This window comes from Solanum dulcamara, chromosome 3 (genome assembly GCF_947179165.1).
Source record: "Solanum dulcamara chromosome 3, daSolDulc1.2, whole genome shotgun sequence".
Taxonomy (NCBI): Eukaryota; Viridiplantae; Streptophyta; class Magnoliopsida; order Solanales; family Solanaceae; genus Solanum; species Solanum dulcamara.
Window position 1 is genome coordinate 11307222 of NC_077239.1, and position 20418 is coordinate 11327639.

General features: G+C 34.0%; 2 protein-coding genes across 2 annotated transcripts; both read right to left on the bottom strand.

Moving 5' to 3' along the window:
* Window positions 1–5563: 5563 nt before the first annotated feature.
* On the bottom strand, window positions 5564–8263 carry LOC129881545 (myb family transcription factor PHL7-like). The gene is made up of 6 exons (XM_055955727.1): window positions 8108–8263; window positions 7550–7626; window positions 6870–6909; window positions 6696–6753; window positions 6043–6112; window positions 5564–5941 (listed from the first exon to the last, which is right to left on the bottom strand). The coding sequence occupies exons 1-6, from the start codon at window positions 8247–8249 to the stop codon at window positions 5564–5566; spliced, it is 765 nt and encodes a 254-aa protein (XP_055811702.1). The 5' UTR covers window positions 8250–8263.
* Window positions 8264–8779: 516 nt separating this feature from the next.
* Window positions 8780–20372, bottom strand: LOC129882400 (PHD finger protein ALFIN-LIKE 1-like). Its single transcript, XM_055956673.1, has 5 exons — window positions 20158–20372; window positions 20042–20074; window positions 19300–19522; window positions 9456–9579; window positions 8780–9237 (listed from the first exon to the last, which is right to left on the bottom strand). Exons 1-5 carry the CDS (start codon window positions 20249–20251, stop codon window positions 8986–8988), a joined length of 726 nt encoding a protein of 241 aa, XP_055812648.1. The 5' UTR covers window positions 20252–20372; the 3' UTR covers window positions 8780–8985.
* Window positions 20373–20418: the final 46 nt, after the last annotated feature.

Below are 20418 nucleotides of genomic sequence, written 5' to 3' on the forward strand. Positions count from 1 at the left end.
TATCCCTACTAGCCTTCTACCCTAATCCGCGACCTCCACTCCTTTCTATCTAAGGTCATGTCCTTAGTGATATGGAGTAGCGCCAAATCTTGCCTAATCACCTCTCTCCAATACTTTTTTGATCTACCCCTACCCCTCTGCATAACCCCTACTTCCAACCAATTGCACCTCCTAACTGGGGCATCGATACCCCTCCTCTGTACATGCCTAAACCATCTCAATCTCGCTTCTCTCATCTTGTCTGCCACAAATGTCACTCCCACCTTCTTTCGAATAACCTCATTCCTAATCTTATCACTCCTAGTGTGCCCAAACATCCATCTCAGCATCCTCATCTCCGCAACATGCATCTTCTGAACATGAGAGTTCTTTACTGGCCAGCACTCCACTCCATATAAAAATGTTGGTCTAACAACCATTCTATAGAACTTACTTTTAAGTTTAGGCGGTACTTTCTTATCACACAGAACTCTAGAAACAAACCTCTATTTCATCCATGCTACCCCAATGTGGTGCGTGACATCTTCATCGATGTCCCTATTACTCTGGATGATGGATTCAAGATATTTAAAGTTTTCTATCTCGGGGATAGGTTGGATGGAAAGCCTCACTTCCATGCCCTCTTCATCCATCACACCACTAAATTTGCACTCCAAGTATTCTATTTTGGTTCTACTCAATCTGAAACCTTTGGACTCCAACGTTTGTCTCCAAACCTCCAACCTATCATTATCTCTGTCCCGATTCTCATCAATTAAAACTATGTCATCCACAAATAGCATATACCATGGAACCTCCTCCTAAATAGAAGGTTTCAGTTCATCCATCACCGAGGCAAAAAAAAAGGACTCAACATAGATCCCTGATGCAGTCCCATCTCAATAGGAAAATGCTCTGAGTCACCTCGTACCGTTCTAACCCGAGTCTTGTATCCAGTATACATGTCCTTTATCGCCCTAATATACACCATCGGGACACCGTTAGCCTTTAGACACCTCCTGAGAACATCCCTCGGAACTTTGTCATAGGCTTTTTCAAGGTCAATGATCACCATATGGAGATTCCTTTTCCTTTCTCTAAATTTGTTCACTAGTTTCCGCATAAGATGGATTGCTTCATTAATCAAACACCCCGGCATGGATCCGAACTGGTTCTCTAAGATTGACACTCCTCTCCTCACCCTCATCTCGACCACTCTCTCTCAAATCTTCATAGTGTGGCTTAGTAATTTTATACCCTTGTAATTATTATAGTTTTGGATGTCACCCTTGTTTTTGTATAATGGAACCATAGTACTCCACCTTCATTCATCGGGCATCTTAGAAGTCTTCAAAATAACATTAAACAACTTAGTCAACCACTCCAAACCTGCTTTGTCAATGCTCTTTCAAAAGTCCACTGAAATTTTATCGGGCCTAGTCGCTCTCCCCCTCCTCATCCTACTAATAGCATGTCTAACCTCATCAACCCTAAAAAACCTACAGTACCCAAAGTCTTGAAGACTATGAGAGTATACCAAATCACCCAGTATAATGTCTCTGTCTCCTTTCTCATTTAGGAGTTTGTGAAAGTAAGCTTGCCACATTTGCTTGATAGAGGTCTCATCCACTAACACTTCACCTTCCTCGTCCTTGATGCACTTTACTAGATCCAGGTCGTGGGCTTTTCTTTCTCTCACTTTAGCAAGCCTATACAATCTCTTCTCCCTACCTTTTTCCCCTAACTCAACATACAAGCATTCAAAAGCTGTCGTCTTAGCACTGGTGACCACCAACTTCGCTTTCATCTTTGCCTTCTTATAGATATATTTAAGCATACTCTTCTCCTCCTCATCCACGCACTCCAACCACTTCATATAGGCAACCTTCTTGGCTTTCACTTTACCTTGTACTTCTCCATTCCACCACCAATCTCTTTGACGACCACCAAAAATTCCTCTCGATACCCCTAGAACCTCAGTAGCTACTTTTCTAATGCAATTAGTTGTCATGTCCCACATGTTGTTTACAACCCCACTTCTACTCCAAGCCCCTAAATCAGTCAACTTCTCCCCCATCTTCGGAGAAAGGGAGGGAGTTAGCCCCCCCTCCAATCTAATCTTCGGTCAGTCATAAAGGGTCTTTTTTTCACCTATCTCTCCTAATCTCCAAGTCCATCGCCAAAAGCTTATATTGGGTAGTAATATTTTCACTCGAAACAACCTTGCAATCCTTACAAAGGCTTCTATCATCCTTCCGGAGGAGTAGGTAATCAATCTGAGTCCTAGCTACCGTGCTACTAAAGGTGACCAATTGATTATTCCTCTTTAGAAAACACGAGTTAGAACTAACCAACTCAAACGCTTTAGCTAATGTGTCATAATGTTAAAACAAATGCATTATACATTAATTTAAGAAACAAAAACTACTAGATACATTAAAAATCTGAACTTATATGTATTACAAAAAGATGAACAACAAAATTTAAAAAATAATCAATAATCTATTCTACTGAAAGAAAAAAAAATAACTTTTCTACTCCTTTTTAAGGATTTTTTCCGCAATCACTTTAGAAGACGAAGGTACATCCTTCTTCGACTTCGTCTTCTCAACATTCTGATTCGTCATTGATAATGAATCGTGCAATCATTTGAATTTGTTTTTAGCCCAATCTTTATCGTCAGAATTATAAACACGATCAATATTAGGTAAGTTTCACTAGGTAATTCCAAAGATAAAAAAAGTAACATCATGCATATGTATCAGGACTTTAAATATGCAAAATAAAAAAAATAAAAAAAATAAAAAAGATAACACAGATGAATGAACTTTCAGATGGAAAAGACGAAAAATTACGTATTGAGGAAGTTGAAATCGATTGACTGGAGAGAGAGAAAAAAATTAAAATTCAAAGTGGTAATGAATGAAGTGACTGTTGTGATTGAGGGAGTGAAAATATGAGAGATTGGAGGAATGAAAATAGAATGAGAGAAAATAGGAAGTAATGTATCTGAATGAGTGGGGTTCAGAAAGGAAAAAGAGGGATTTTTGAAATATTTTGGAATGATAAGAAATAATAGAAAATATGGCAAATAAGAATGTGTAGGCTTGCTCAGTTGGTTAAGCACCTCCACCCACGACCGGTAGGTCCTGGGTTCGAGTCACATTGGAGGGGAAGTGTGGAAACACTATAAATCCTCCAAAATGGGGGGTAAAAAAAAAAAAAAAAAAAAAAGGAAGGTAGGTAAATTTTCTATTATTTAATTATAAATGTGTATACACATACATATACATCATATATTATACAAATATATGTATATATATTATGAATGTAAATTTGAAGTGCGCAAAGTATTATTTTAAGGATGAATTCTATATGAAATTTACGATAATCGATAGCAAATGTTTAATAATAAATAATATACTTATAAATCATGAATAATTAGATTTTAAAAAGTTTTAAAAAATATACAAAAAATAATTTAAAAATATTTATTTAGTCAAACAACAATCTGAGAGGATATAGGAAAATCAAAATTGAGGGTCAGAAACAAACAATAGGAAGAAAAAAAGAAGAAGAAGAATACGAAAGTATTTCTTTCTAGTGATATCACCTCTTCAACTACGAAGAAAGGAAATAATTAGCCAATATGCTTACATGACATCATTATGCTTTAACTAGGTTATTATATTCTATCTCTTAAAAAAAGAACTTAAATTAAAATATTTAATATCATGATATATTTGTGCAAAACTATTGTTCCGAGCACACACAATGAAATCGTATCTATGGAGCCATCTTTGTTAAAGAGTATTTTATTTCTCAATATAAATTTTTTTGATACGAATTCAGATTTAGTTGAATTTTAATATGGATATTAAACATCGGATGAAAAATAAAAAAAATTAGTATCTATAAACTATATCGTTGTGTAAAACTCGTAGTGCTAAAGAAATCATTACCACTAGGCTTGGGGGGGGGGGGGGGGTTTCATAAGCATCTATAATATAAAATATTATTTTGACGAAATGAAAGAGATATATATATATATATATATATATATTCATTGATAGTTATGCTACGAAAAAATTAGATAGTGCACTTAATTAAATATTAAATTATTTATATAGAGAACTAAAGATTAATTCTCACTTAATATTGAGAAAATTACGCGGATAAGCAAATATATATTAGTTAATTAGCTAACATAGCTATAGTTTGAATTAATTATGACTCGCGGCAAACATCTAGCTGCAATTACAGTTTGAATTTTGTATAATTCGCGCGATTATACAGTTGAGTTTTGTATAATTCGCGCGATTTATACAAACGCTATGCGCGAATCGAATTGTATAGCGAAATATACAAACACAACAAATTGTATAGCGAATTACGTTGTGCATGAATTATATAGTGAAATATAAAAACATTATACAAAAACTACAAATTGTATAGCGAATTATACAAATGCTGCGCGAATTATACAAACGTTGCTATAACTATAGCTAGGGGTGTACATGGACCGGGTTGGTTCGGATTTTTTACAAACCAAACCAAAATATTTGTGTCGAGTTATTAAATCTATAAATCAAACTAAACCAATAAAAGTTGGATTTTTCGATATCAATTTTTCTCTGATTTTTCGGATTTTTTCGGGTTTCTCGAGTTTTTCATAGTATCTAATAAAAAACATAAAACAGTGCTTCTTAAAAAGAGTTTTAGTACAAAATATCACCATATAAGATGGAAGCAGAACATTGTTTGAAGTTTTAACTTTATAATATAACTTTATAAGATGGATTTTTTTTGTATATTATTTAGATAGGCTTCTCAAGTCCAAATCTAAATATAAGAAAGAAAACAAAAATTATAAAAAAAAAATTAAAAATATTTATAAATTACATTTTAATAAATATTTTTATGTATAACATAATTTAAAAGTAGTATATCTATAATCGGGTCGGTTTGGGTTCGGTTTGACTTTTTTTAGTTAAAACCAAACCACAACCCTATAATGGTCGGGTTTTTTTTTTCAAACACCAAACCAAGTCAAATCAAACCACTAGTCGGGTTTTTTTTCGATTTGATTCGGTTTGTCGGTTTGGTGCAGTTTATCGGTTTGCTCTGTACAGCCCTAACTATAGCTACGAATTGTAATTAGCAAACTATAACTATGGAGCATAATTAAGATATTTTTGAGTGGCTATATGTGAAAATTCTCCATATTTTTTTCACCAACTAGATTGTATTGTCGACCAACTAAATCGAAGAATTTCAACTCAAAAGCGTCCCCACCCTCACACCCCAAACAAAACAAAAAAAGAATGAGAATCCTTGAAGGCTCAAAAAAAAACATGTGAATATCATTATTAGCCATTTAAAAAAAAAAGTGAACCATTGTCCATCTTGATGATTGACTAATTAAGAACCCCCCCCCCCCCCCCATATGTAGATTGTGCTTATTAATTATCAAGACTACACAACGTATGACACAATATATAGTTTTATTTTAAATACATTCAATATACATATTTTGCCTAGCTAACACACTTTTTCTTCACTCAAATATATTTCACTAAGTTGATTAAATAAGATAATCATATAAAGCATGCAAATCATGTGATGATGATTCGTAAGTTGCAAGAGTACTCCATTCTGGTGAATATGTAACATTGTTAGTATTATTGTATCGATGATTTAATAATCCATCGTCTTCTTCAAATCGAGTCTTTTTTTGTGCTAATTGACTACCAAATCGTCTATCAACCTCGGAATCATATTCAACCTCAAGTTCCTTAACGTTTGATTCAGATTCCTCGCATAAGGATGGTAATGACAAGGGTGAATACGAATAAGACTTGGAGCTTGACCTAGAATCAGAAGCACGAGCTTTTTGTTCTTCCATTATTCGATCTAAAAATCTTCCCTGTGCTTCAAGTTTCATCTTCAAGTTTTTTTGAACCTTTATAAGAGCAAAAGCAAAATTAATCTTAATTTATAACTTGCTAAATATGGATAAAAATCATGAAAAGGATTTTTAAATTATAAATTTAATTAGTTAACCTCAAGATGATCGCTTAATCGCTTGTGTGCATCCATATGCATTTGTAATGCTTCATTAAGCTGAGCGCCCCTATATAAATCGATATAGAGTTTAACTTCTATAAATTGATATTAAAAAATATCGAACAGTTACTTAAAAAATAATTATAGGTATTGTTCATGATTAGTTGGACTAGTAACTTGGAACATAAGGGGGACTTACCTATAACTTGTTAAAATATCGTGTAGTTTCTACCATTACAATAAAAAAAACATTTAATGGTAATAAATTTTCTTTTAACAGTAATAGTTATTGCTTCAAAAACATTTAGCGATGTACAATCGCTAAAGTTTTTAACAACATATATATATATAGTGTTGTTGGTTATAAATATCTATATTTATTATAATTGCTAAATATAATATATTATTACCGCTAAATCTTTTATTTGTTGCAGTGTACGAATATAAAAAGACACATGTAAATGACACTTTTCTAGTAGTGAACCTAGTAGCCTTTGCTCAACCTTATATATGTAATAAAATTTTAATTTATAAATATTTAATTGTAAATTTAATTGTTATTGAATAATAATTGATGTCCACGTAAGAACTCATAAAATTTAAATTTAAAATTCGTTTCTGTATTTATAAGGAATGAAACAGTAACTCACGCTGTAACACTGAAGTTTGGCAAAATTTCTGATATGCTTCTCCTTTCAAACTTGCCAACTATATGTTAGAAAAATGAAATATATATATATATATAGAACTTAGTATATATTATTAACATAATTAATTTGCATATAACCAATTATGGAAATTTCAACAAAATAAATTAGACTTACTAACAGGGTCTTCGCGTACAAATTTTGACATACGGTATTTCTGTTGCAAATCGAGACAAAAAATAAGAAATGAATAAATAATATCGAAATTTTCATAAATTAAATAGCGATAGTTTGGATAATTACTCTAAGGAATAGCAGTTTTTGAAATTCACTTTGTATCAGTGATACAATAATTCACTACAGTTATATAACAATTCGCTTTATATCAGTGATACATAATGAATTTCCGAAAATTCTTGCTATATTTGATAATTCTTTTGAACACTCACTATATTTGGTAAATATAGTGCATAAGTTTGTTTGTTTAGATGAAAATTTCTGTATTAGACAATTACTGACGTTTCTCATGCATATATTATACATAACCTGAGTTTTAAATGAAAAGAAAATGCATATTTGAAGTACTAAGTTGCATTTCAGGCATCCAAGATTTGAAATTTATGAGTTTTTTTAGCAATCTCAAATTAAGACTATAATATAATTGACTTCATAGTCAAATATTTATAGAAGCGATGAGTAAAACTTACTGGATTCACGTGAATCCGTAATCAGGCTTCTAGATCTGCTTCTAGAATTTTAATTTTATGGATTCTATATAGTAGAAAATACAGCTTATTGAATTTTGAATAAATTATATATACAAATGAAAGAAATCATCACTAGGGATATAAGAAAACCTGTAGGTGGCTTTTCACATGGAAGATTGTTAGACCAGGAATTGACATAACCTTCAAAATTCCTTTTGGTGTTGCTCCTGCATGCCAATTTAATTTTTTTGAAGAAAATGAAAAGAAAAAAAAAGGAGTGAGAGGATAATAATATGATAGAAATTAAAACGTTTCAAATTCAACGTGAGGATGGTTGAAGATAAAAATAATTTTCACGTGTTTGATTCATGAAAGAGAATCACGCTTGCCAGCAAGTAAGACGACATAGTTAAGTAAAATAATTATGAGCCTCATTATATTGTCATTGACACCCTATTATCAAAAAAGATTAACATGCTTGACATGTGCGCACATGAACGTGTCTAAGACATAATTATTAACTACATAAAAGTGAATCTCACTGTCACTCATTATCAAAAACAATCTCCAATTCTTTGGTCTATAAAAAAACAATCAGGCCAGCACGTGAAGGGCAGTGTCCAAAATCGTAATTAAATAAATAAATTAAAGCTGAGCTCTGTTTAACCGTTAAACCTTGTAGATAAGACAGTCACTCGGATCACTTACTTTCCGGACCTCCGAGCTGACTAACTGCCTTCTCAAACAGATCATGAAGCTCTTGAGTCCATTTCAGTCTCTCCTTTGATGAACAATCAGAACGATTCGAAGCCATATTGGAACTTGTCAGCTCTCTGAATTTCCCAGGCATTGCAGAGAACTATGCCAAAGCTTATAAACAAAGAAAGAAAGAGCAGTTTAAGTAAAGCTGTTGTCAAGATAATGTTAACAAGTTGATGGATCCTATGGAAATAGGGTAGGTAGAATGGTGATAAATTTTCTGAACAAACCAAGCTATGTGAAAAAGATATCCCCAATTCCAAATGACGTTGATTTTTATAATCATTTGGTGAAGAAAACTAAACTAATAAGCAACAACTAGCTAACAAGAGCAGTAAAAATTGGCACTTCTCTATTGGAATTTGAGTGTACAAGACAAAACAAGGCATATCTACAAGCCAGCTTTTCAGTTTTTGGTTCATACTGTTGGCTAAATCCAAATAGCACACCATTTAATAAAATAGTAACAGACCAAATATGGAAGTGATCAAGTCTATCTATGGAAGTTGTACCTGTAAAGGCATATAATCAACATAAGAACTAGGGAACCATCAAAATAAATTAACAAACTATGTAATTCATTGACAAATAACTGTGAAAAAACAATTTAACATGATAAAGTAGAGTAAATCAAGAGACTTTCTATATTTTGAGATTGTGTTAATATGGATGAAGGAAATAAGAGAAACTTCATCCTCTTTCTGAGCAAATGTAGGTAAAGAAAAATTACAATAGCATGTCCATTACAGGTGTAATATTTGCTGTACTACTCTGTTAATGGCCAGAAACAAGATTCATGGCCGCTCCCTCTCTGATGCATGAGACAACTACTGTCTGCTCCGCTTCAAGGTACAAGAAGGGCATTTGTATTGCTTTATACTCTCAGCTTTAGCAGGTGTTATCTTCACACACTTGCCATGGTACCACTTCTCACAGATGTCACAGCCAATCCAAAATTCATCAGCACTGTAATTCCCACCACAGCTTCCACAGAGTGTTTCACCATGTTCTTCTTCATCCTCCTGGTAACTTTCATCTTCCAGCTTTGGGGTGCTTTTCACCTGACCATCACTAGATCTCTGCACAAAATGAGGAAATTGACTTTAGTAAAGCAGAGAGTGAGCAAGCACATAAATAGTAGATCATGACATTCTAAGGAGAAACTAAATAAACTTGATAAGAGGGTCACGGTGTTACTGATATTTCGCGATAATCATTCTAATACTAAGGGCACCTACAAACTCATGAACAACAAATTAAAGGGAAGATAACATAATTGCTTTGATGTTTTCCCTACCTTTATGCTACTACCGCGTGATCTGCTCCCACTATCTGCACTGGGCTTATCTTTTATAGGCTTTCTTTCTGTCACAACTTCAAAGACAGTCGGCACCTCATTGATCAAGCTGAATAGACGCTTCCTGTCCAATAAGTATGGAAAGTCAGACTGACAAGAACTTCCTCACAAAAAAGCTACACCACAAAGTGAAGACTTCCAAGGTGAAAGTTATAAAGAATCAAATAAGAAAATTGTCTGCAAATAGCAATTTAGCAAGTACAGTAACACTAAATTGTGATTCTTTTCACCTCTTGCAAGCCTCCACACATCCACCACAAAAGAAGATGGTGGAATGGTGAAAGAGGTGGATAAGAAGTAAAAAAACATGAAGAAGCATTATGCAGTAAGTTTGTGTACTTAGTAGATGGAGCGTTACAAAGATGGACTTCAGAACTCGTGCAATTGACTCTAAAAGGTTGGTAGATGGACATGGAATTACATGTAATCAAGAAAAATGTTATAACCTCAATACTCAACAAACAAGACAAATATATACAACCAACAGAATGCATCCCCTCTGCCCCATTAGAAAAAATCTGCAACCATACAGACTCAAGAAGAACTCATCTTTTGGATGAACATAATTTGTCACATTTCAAGATTAAATGAAGTGCAAGCTGCAGAATACTAACCTGATAGAACAGAGCAACCATTTATTTGCTTAAACCAAGCACTGTCACCATTTAATGACAGTCCTAACAATGCATAGCTATCAATACTCCTGATATTTTTAACCTAGTGAAACATCAGCAAAGACCCCAACAGAACTGTGGACAAAACAAGGTTGGGATCTTACCTTCAGAAGGATGCTCAATGACTGGGAGTTGAATAGGGTGACTGAATTTTACAGTACTTGGGAAATTTTTGGTGGTATACCGGAGGGGCTTATAGATTCTGGTGGAATGGGCATAGTAGTGATTCATACAAGGTGAGTTCAGCTTATAAAGTATTGAATCAGATCAATCAACAGGTTGAGAATTGGCCTTGGAAGCACATCTGGAAGACAAAGATACCACATAAAGTGGCTTGCTTTGTATGGCTTTTAACAAAAGAAGCTGCTCGTACCCTGGAAAACTTGATGAAAAGAGGTATGTCTCTCTATCCCAGATGTAATTTATGTGGTGAAAGAGCAGAGACAGCATAGTTTTCTTCATTGCAAGCTAACAGAACAACTGTGAACAACCTTCATTAATCTTAAGAGGCATCACTTGGATAATGCGGGTAAGATATCTGATGTATTACTTAGGAGGAAGCAAGAGTTGAGGCAAACGAATAGTGAAAGATGGATAATTGTCCCAGCTAGCATTTGGTGGACAATCTAGAAAGAGAGAAATTCCAAATGTTTTGAAGATCTGAGCAATTTTGTGCAAAAGATCAAATTGAACTGTATTTTGCTCTTTTGTTTTTTTGGTGTACAGTCCTACCCAGGAGAAACTGTAAAATTTCTTGATGTGCTAGATTCCATTTAGATGGTCAGAATAGCTTCAGTTTCTTAGAGACATGTTAGTAAATATGGCTTCAGTACAACCAATGGCACTGTTTTGTTCATTTATATATATATATACATATATACACACACACACACACACACACACACACAAGTTACCCGTTTCAAAACAAAAAAAAAACTGCATAGCTATCCAACAGGAAATCCTCTCACTTCTCAGAAGAAGAAAAAACCTATTTTCTCCATAGCCAAAAACAGAAGAAGCAAACATGAGCAACGACTAGTTCGAAATTCTGCAATATTCATATGATTTTTTCCATTACTTTTACTGTTTTTTTTTGGCTGCAGCAATTACTTGTTCAAATTGTTGTTAATCGGCGGTTATTCTGTAAGCAAATACAGTCTTCTTCTCAGATTCACCAATGATACGTATGTTGACAGTTAGATTAGCACCATTGGAGTTTATTTCAAAATTAGGACTGGAACAGGATGGAAAGACAATCAAGCTGTAAATCTGGGATACTGCAGGCCAGGAGCGGTTCCGGACTATAAAAAGCAGTTACTATCGGGGAGCACATGGGATTATAGTGAGATATTACACACATTGATTAGAACTTCCTCTGGCCATAAATATTAGAAGAATAATTTAAGTTTGAATTAATCACCTATCTAGCATCGCATTTTGCATGCATCTTTTTGCTATTTGCGTATTGCTTATGAAACTTTTTCTTGCATCCGGTATCACTGAGAAACCTTGCTTGTTTATTCTGAAACAGTTTGTGTTTTTTTAGTAGGTGGATTGAATTAATTTTGTACAGTCTCCCCTCTAAAGCACCGCCGGGGCTACTGGAGTCGTTCCCCAGGTCGTTTTAGATGATACTATAGATAATCCAAGAAAATTCAACCCAGTCCCCCGGCACCTAAAAAATTCATGGTGTTTTTATTAGATGGCTTGATGATGTATATTTGTGTTTCTTGCTTGTTAGTTGGACTGTTTTTCCTTTAATTCTGGATTCTGCGATTGTTTTGGTGTCAATTTTGGTTAACTCCTGATTATTTTTAATTCTTGTTTCTTGCCAGTTAGTTGCGCTGATTTTCCTTTAATTCTAAACTCTTCAGTTGTTGTAGTGTCAATTTAGGATACCCCTGATTATTTCACTTGAGTATTGTTATAACCTGCATTGGTGGTGTCGGGGTTCAATGGAAGTTTAAAGTCATGTCCTCGATTGGGGGTGGGTGCGAGGGGTAGGGGTGGGTAAGGGTAAAAAGGGAGCTTCTAGGTTGAGAGTTGGATCTTGGAACATAGGGACATTGACGGGAAGTCGATAGAGTTGGTGAAGATTCTTAAGAAAGGAAGATCAATGTAGCTTTAGTCCAGGAAACCAAATGGACAGGAACCAAGGCTAGGGATGTAGACAGGTTTAAGTTGTAGTACTTAGGAAACTCGAAGAGTAGGAATAGCATAGGCATTTTAGTAGACAGGGAGCTCGGTGAACAAGTGGTAGAGGTTAGGAGGGTGACTGATAGGATGATGGTCATTAAGATAGTTTTGGGAGGGATAACTTTCAACTAGGGATGTTCACGGGTCGATTTGGGTCGGTTATTGGTCAAAACCAAAACCAAACTAATTTAATCGGTTTTAAAATTATTAAAATCAAACCAAACCAAATAGGATGATGGTCATTAAGATAGTTTTGGGAGGGATAACTTTCAACTAGGGATGTTCACGGGTCGATTTGGGTCGGTTATTGGTCAAAACCAAAACCAAACTAATTTAATCGGTTTTAAAATTATTAAAATCAAACCAAACCAAATAAAATATACATCCATCAGTTTGGTTGTGGTAGAGGTTAGGAGGGTGACTGATAGGATATGGTCCTTAACATAGTTTTGAGAGGGATAACTTTCAACTAGGGGTATTCACGGGTCGGTTTGGGTCGGTTATTGGTCAAAATCAAAACCAAACTAATTTAATCAGTTTTAAAATTATTCAAAATCAAACCAAACTAAATAAAATATACATCCATCAGTTTGGATGTTATCGGTTTCGGTTTGGTTTGGTTCGGTTTGGTTATTCGGTTATTAACCATACACAAAAATAAAAGAAACGATCCTTCAAAAGAAAAAAAAAGACATAAATTCATTCAAAAAAAATTATCTTCGTACCATTTTTGATCTTATAATTCTTATACCAGAACTTTAATTATGTTTAACTACCTACTTATATTGTTAACTAATCCAATGTACTAAACAATATAAATTTACTGAATAATGTATAAACTAATGATATGATTGTACAAATAAAAGATGCATTATACCATACTATTTTAAATTAGTGAGCTTCATTTTTTGCATTAAAAAATGTTCATAAAAATAATATATTATGTATATATAATTATAAAAAAATATGTATATAATTTGTCGGTTCGGTTCGGTTATTTCTTCGGGTTTTTTGAACAAAATCTAAACCAAATCAAATATTATTGGTTTTTAAAAATGTAAAACTAAATCAAACCAAATAAAAAATCGATTTATTTGATCAATTTGGTTTGGTTTTTCGGTTTGGATCGATTTTTACCCAAATTGTGAACACCCCTACTTTCAACATTATTAGTGCATATGTGCCACATGCAGTTGAGCAGGGAGGTCAAAAAGCACTTCCGGGAGGGAGTTACACGAGGTTGTGAGAGGTATCCCGCAGACCGAAACTACTGTAAGGAGGAGATTTTAATGGTCACAAAGGGATTTAAGAGGATATGACGATGTGCATGACGGTTTTGGCTTTGGGGACAGAAATGAAGGAGTTTCGCTTTTAGAATTTGTGAAAGCTTTTGTGTTGCTCATAGCTAACTCGAGCTTCCAGAAGAGGGAGGAGCATTTGGTGACATACCATAGTTCAGTAGCTAAGACATAGATAGATTACTTACTCCTTAGGAAGTGTGATAGATGCTTATGCGAGAATTGCAACAACTACAGGAATTTAAACTACTAAAAGCCTATTTGGATTGGCTAGAAAAAAATGGCTTTTTAAAAAGTTCCTCAAAAGCCCTTTTAAACTGCTAAAACATATTTTAAAGATAAGCAGTTGCGTGTTTGGATAAAAGTGCTTAAGCTGGGAAAAAAAGTAGTTGATGTGTTTGGTACACAAGTGTTGTCAAACACTTTTGTTTTGTGAAAATGTCTGAAATACCTTTAAAGTTGTTAAACATTATAAAATGCTAATTATTATAAGCTTTTATTTCTAAAATAAATCGAATAAAAATTAATTTATATTTTAATTCAACTTCAATATAAATTGATTATATAAGTTAATTTATATGTATAAGTTATTTTTAATTTTTAAAATATATCATTTTGATAAAGCACATGAAAAATTTGAGATACTTTTTCAAATATATATTTTTGATGAAAACTTTTTCAATTATATTTATAAATAGTAATGACTATATTTCTTCTTTACCACAATAATTTATAAGTAAAAAAGTAAAAGAAGGAGAACATAATTTAGAAGGAAAAAAAAGAAAGAAAGAGCAAGAAGGAAAAAAAATGATGAAAAGAAAGAGCAAGAAGAGAAAAAACGAAGAAAGAAAGAGCAAGAAAAAGAAAAAAATTGCAAAGAAAAAAGTAGGAGGAAAATAATATAGTAATTATAAAAAATATTGGAAAGGTGAAATTGTTGGTCAAACATAAATGGCTTTTAAGCCAAAAGAAAAAAGTAAGGGGACAACTTTTAACTTTTAGCTTTTTAAAGTAAATTTTAACTTATTGTAAGTACTTTTTTGATTTGTCAAACACTTTCAAAAGTTAAAAAGAGATTAAAGCCAATCCAAACACCCTCTAAGTCATACTATGAAAGGCTAGGAGAGGGAGGCCAAGATGAGGATGAAGAGGGGTGAGTGTACCTCCAAGAACTAACTCGGATTCATGCCGGGGTGATCAACAATAAAAGTCTTTCATCTTGTACGGAGATTGTTGGAGCAGTACAGGGAAGAGAGACTTACACATGGAATTCATTAACTTGGAAAAGACTCACGATAAAGTCCATAGGGAGGTCTTTGGAGATGTTTGGAGTCTAAAGGTGTACTTGTGACTTATATTAAGGAAATTAAGGGCATGTACAATGGAGCCAAGACCTGGATAAAATGTGATAGGTGACTCAGAACACTTTTTGATCATGACGGGGTTGCACCAGGGGTCAGCCCTTAGCCCGCTCCTATTTGCCTTTGTGACGGACGAATTGACATGAAATATTCATGGATAGGTGTCGTGGTGTATGTTATTCGCTGATGACATCGTATTGATTGACGAGACGTGTGGTTAAGTTAATGATAGGCTGAAAGTTTGAAGACACGCCCCAAAGTCTCCAGGTTTTGGTTAAGCAGGACTAAAACAGATTACCTAGAGAGCAAGTTCAGTGACGTAATGCCTGAAGCGAAGGTGGAAGTGAAGATAGATGTATAAGTCATACCCAAGAGAGGAAGTTTCAAGTATTTTGGATCAATAATTTAAGGACATCGGGAGATTGATGATGATGTCGTAGATCATATTGGAGCGAGGTGGGTGAAATGGAGGCTTGCCTCTGAGGTAGTGTGCAATAACAACGTGTCGTCAAGGATTAAAGGTAAGTTCTGCAGCGTGGTTGTTAGACCATCTATGTTGTATGGGGCAAAGTGCTAGCCAGTCAAGAATGTCCACGTTCAGAAGATGAAGATGAGGATGGTCATATGGATGTGTGGGCATACTAGGAGAGATATAGTTAGAAATGTTCTACGGAGTAAGGTGGAGTGGCCTCTGTAGCAGACAAGATGAGGGAAGCGAGGCTGAGATGATTTAGGCATGTAAAGAGCAGGTGCTTCATGTGCGGATATGCTAGTAAGGAGGTGTGAGAGATTGGCTGAAACATGAGTTAGAAGAGGTAGAGATAAGTCGAAAAAGAACTGGGGGAGGAGATTAGACAGGACGTAGCATAACTTCAACGTACTGTGTACATGACCATAGATAGAAAGGTTTGAAAGTCAAGAATTAGAGTAGAAGGCTAGTAAGTAGTTAAGCGTATGGATCGAAAGGTGATGCGTATGCCTCTTCTTTCTCGATAGGATTCCTATCATTTTCAGTCTACGGCAAAGGAGACAAGGGCGAGGCACTGAACATGTTCTACCCTCAACCTCTATCCGTCATTAGTAATCTCAATTCGCCCCATTTGTGGGGGATTACACCGGTATGTTATTGTTGCATAACTATCCAACAATTCCATCTATAACTGAAAAAAGAATAATCATGCCTCTCCCATGCTGATTTTCCCCATTGCAAATGCACTATAAAGGGAAAATACATCAACCCCCCCCCCAAACTTGGTAGCATAACTTACTTTAGTACTTTAACTACACAGGTGTTTAAATGTCCCCCTTAACGACCTTGAAATCAATTAAATATCACCCTGAGATCAGAAAACCACTCTCACATGCCACATCATCGTCATGTAAGCACCACATCACTGCCATGTCAGCACCACGTCATTAATTTTATTTATTCTTTAACACATCTTAAATTAATTTATCCTAATTAACTAATTAAAATATATATTTTTAAAAATCAAAATATAAAAATGGCCCATTTTAATTTTCCCCCACCCCCACCCCCACCCCCACCCACCCCACTTCTTTCTTCTTTCTTCTTCACCATTTTTTTCCTTCACTGTTCTTCTTCTTTCTTCTTTCTCTTTTCTTTTCTCCCCCTTTTTTCCTTATCTTCTTCCTTTCTTTCTTTTCCCTCAAAATGAGATGAGCAAATAAGAATGGAGGCTTTCTTTCTTTAAAAATAAATCACCATTAATGTATCTTAATTTCTCACCAAGATGTTCATCAATGGCAAATTTGAGAAATTGAAATTTCAAAGCAAAAATGTAATTGATATTTCGATGATGGTATCGTAGAGTTGAAGATGAAGATGGAGGAAAAAATGACGCTTCTATGGAGAAGAAGCTATATTGGGGAAGAATAAAGAAAGAAAAAGATTTAACAAAATTGTGGCCAATAAGAAAGTTTACATATATTTAATAAAAGTTAATATATCAAAAAAATAATATTTAAAATATTAATTATATATTGACCTATAAAAAATGTCATGTGTATGATTTTATAATTGTTTTTTTAAAAAAATGTCTTCGCTCGCTTTAAGCTTTGCCATGTCACCCTTTAGGGTGGTATTTAATTCACTTGAAGTTGTTAAGGGGGGTATTTAAACGCCCGTGTAGTTAAAATACTAAAGTAAGTTATGCTGTCAAGTTTGGAGGGGTTTTGATGTATTATCCCACACTATAAATGCCACCATATACTAAGATAAGGCCCTTCCAACACATATCACAACATAAGCAGAATTAGACAGTTCTCCAGCACATACATTTACCAAAAGGTGAAAACAGCAACAATATTGTTTCTTGATTAAATATAATTCAAATAAGAGAAAAGACATAAAAGTCACCATTGAAGTTGTCCCATTTTTTCAAAAGACACCTTAACTTTGAGGGCGTCCTATTACCCTCCTAAACAATTTTGAACTGATATTATTACATTATTTTTCGACCAGTCCCAGATTTTAAAAAGCAAGTGTTATCACGCATCAGTTATTACGTGACACGTGTTAATTTAAATTAAAATATATATATTTTAAATTTTAAGTTTTTTTTTAATTGTTTTTCTCTCTTACTTTTTTTTACTTTTTCCCACCCTACCCACCCCCACGTTCCAGCCCCTCCCCCAATTTTCTTTCTTTCTTCTTTCTCACCTTCCACCCCCACCCCCCACATTCAAGCCCTCTTCCATTTTTTTCTGTTCTCTTATTCTTCAATCAACTTCATTTCTTCTTAATGACACATTAATTAAGAAGTTCACATTAATTAATATTATAGATAAAAAAAATAGTGAAGTAGACCATAAAAGTGGAGGAAAAATTTAAAGCATTTGTCGTCGGAAAATGTTTTTTCGCCGGAAAAATGGTGACTAGTAATGATCATCTCCCTCTTCATTTTTTCCTTTGACTTTTTATTATCTTTTCATCATCTTTATCGAAAAAATTAAATAACAACGACGAAATTTATTACCAATGTAGTACAAAAAGCATCTCTTTCTCGCCGGAAAATGCTTTTTCACCAGATAAAATGGTAATCAATAGTAACCATCTCCCTCTTTATTTTTTTGGTCATTTTTATTACCTTTTCATCATTTCTATTAAAAAAAATCAAATACGACGACGGAAATCGCTATCAACGCGTTGAAGAAGATCGGAAAAACAAAGAATTCAATAGAAAATAAAAACTAAAAAAGGAAAGAAAAATAAAAATAAAAAAGTAATGAAATGATTCGTTCTGGGAAGAAAAAAAAGTTGTTCACGCCCGCCAGCTGCATGTTCACAAACGTTGGGTCAAAATGGTCTATTTACAAAGGTATTAAATAGTTTTGTGGGGTAATAGGACATACGCAAAGTTAAGGGGTCTTTTTGAAAAAATGGGACAACTTCAGTGGTGTCTTTATGTCTTTTCTCTTCAAATAACTAGTTTTCAGTGTGATCCCAAAGGCATGCATAATAATCATATGAGCAACAAGAATTAAGGATCCATCTTTCAAATTCATTTTCCCTTTTGAGAGCCAATATCAAATACTATAGATTTCCAGGACAAGTTCTGCTTTCACATAAATCTAGACTAATTATGAGATGCAATCCCATTTGGACATTATATTGATCTTGGTTTAGTGTGCTAGCTGCTTCATTTTGATAGTGATAAACAACACCTTCTCTTTCTTAAATCTTCACCTCCATTACACAATTAAGACACATTGGCTGCAGAAGACTATTTTTCTCTCACAGGATTTCTCTATGAAGTCATAACAAAAAACAAAGCCGTCTTCATTCTAATATTTTCCTTAAAAATTCCAAAAAGAGAAAGTGCTCTATGAGATGTACAAGAAGTTCTTGGTCTATTTCTATCAACAAACCCAGAAAAGTGGAACAAATTCAAGATAATTACTGACTCGACACTTACAATGGCTTTGCAGGACACTGAAATTGCCTTGCTCAACAACTAGAATGTTCAAATTATAGCCAATTAGCAACTTTACATACAGACAAAAAGTTATCCCCTTTTTTCATGAGACATCAACATCATAGCAAGAACCACATACAGGAAAGGACAGAGGTGGCTATAGTGAAAAAGAACTAATCATAACTCTATCTAGAGTTCTGAAAATATCAATGAGCTAGAACACAAGAGAAATAGTGGAGAGAGATCCCACATTTTCTTAAAGTACTCCAATTCAATATATGTTGATTTATCTTAATTAATAACAAACAAAATAGTACCTTTCATTTCGGTTAAGACGAGCTCCAAAATAAAAAGCCACAGAAAGCAACCAACAATCACTGTGAACAGCAACCAGTGAAAGCCAATCCCTACGATTCATTCCATCCCTAGCAAAATTTATCCCAAGTGCTGGCTCTGGCAGCTCAGGTGGAACTTCCTCCGCAGGTAGGTTGACCTCCCAAGTTTCACTTGGATGTCCATACAGACACAAATTTTCCTTCTCTACACCCAAGTAGTGACACATTTTAACAGAAACAAAAAGCATAAAAACAGAACATGTCAAGACAAGTCACAACAGGTCTAGTTAAAACTTTCTTTAAACTAAAATTTTCATTTTGTTCAAATTCACCTTGTTAAGAATGTTTCGAAAAAGTATATTTTCTTTAATAGAACCATTTTTGCTAAGAAACTTTGGAGAATGTTATAAAAAAATATGATTTTTCCAAGAGAACCAATTATCTTTGCAGTGTCTGGTCAATCAAGCAAATGCAGACAAATTTTTTTTAAAAAAATCTCAAAATATTTCAATAAGACAAAGTTTCAAAAATTCACTTTGTACTTTGTGGACTAAAATAGCAGCTTATAGATTTAGCATCAAATATTCAGATTAAGCATGTCAATTTTTTCACATCCATAGCTAAAAAAAATTATTATATTTAATGGCAACCTTTTTCACTGTAACCAAAAGCAATAATCCACGATCTACAAGAACCCACAAAGTAAATTCAACTGAAAATTTACCTGGATCACAAAGATTATAGAATTCATCCACATCTGAGAAAACCCCAAAACAATTAATCAAGAATTACAAAACAAATGAAAAAAAATCATAACAAAGTAACATTAAAATGAAGTACCATCAGTTAAAGCACGAACTATTCCAACACGACGAGCGCTGTAATCTTTGAAGATCTCTTCTACACTTCGAGGACTTGAAGAAATTGAGGCCATTTTTTAACCTCAACAAGGGAAAAAAAAGGAGAAAATTTAAGAATTTATTCTGAGATCTAAGAAAAAGAAGAAAGAAAAATTGCTGGGAATTAAATTGAGAAAATAAAGAGGTAGCTCATGTTGTGACGTGAGAATTAATAAACATAAATTAAGAAGAAGAAACTGTG

What these genes read in the sequence shown, in the direction of transcription:
- LOC129881545 (XM_055955727.1), bottom strand. Translation starts at nt 8,249, where the DNA reads ATGCCTGGGAAATTCAGAGAGCTGACAAGTTCCAATATGGCTTCGAAT. An exon ending in TCAGCTCGGAGGTCCGGAAA is followed by an intron (nt 7,627 to 8,107) that starts GTAAGTGATCCG and finishes ATTGGCATGCAG; the next exon opens with GAGCAACACCAAAAGGAATT. An exon ending in CCAAACTTCAGTGTTACAGC is followed by an intron (nt 6,113 to 6,695) that starts GTGAGTTACTGT and finishes CGATTTATATAG; the next exon opens with GGGCGCTCAGCTTAATGAAG.
- LOC129882400 (XM_055956673.1), bottom strand. Translation starts at nt 20,251, where the DNA reads ATGGCCTCAATTTCTTCAAGTCCTCGAAGTGTAGAAGAGATCTTCAAA. An exon ending in AGTTCGTGCTTTAACTGATG is followed by an intron (nt 20,075 to 20,157) that starts GTACTTCATTTT and finishes GGGTTTTCTCAG; the next exon opens with ATGTGGATGAATTCTATAAT. An exon ending in CGTCTTAACCGAAATGAAAG is followed by an intron (nt 9,580 to 19,299) that starts GTACTATTTTGT and finishes CTTATTGGACAG; the next exon opens with GAAGCGTCTATTCAGCTTGA.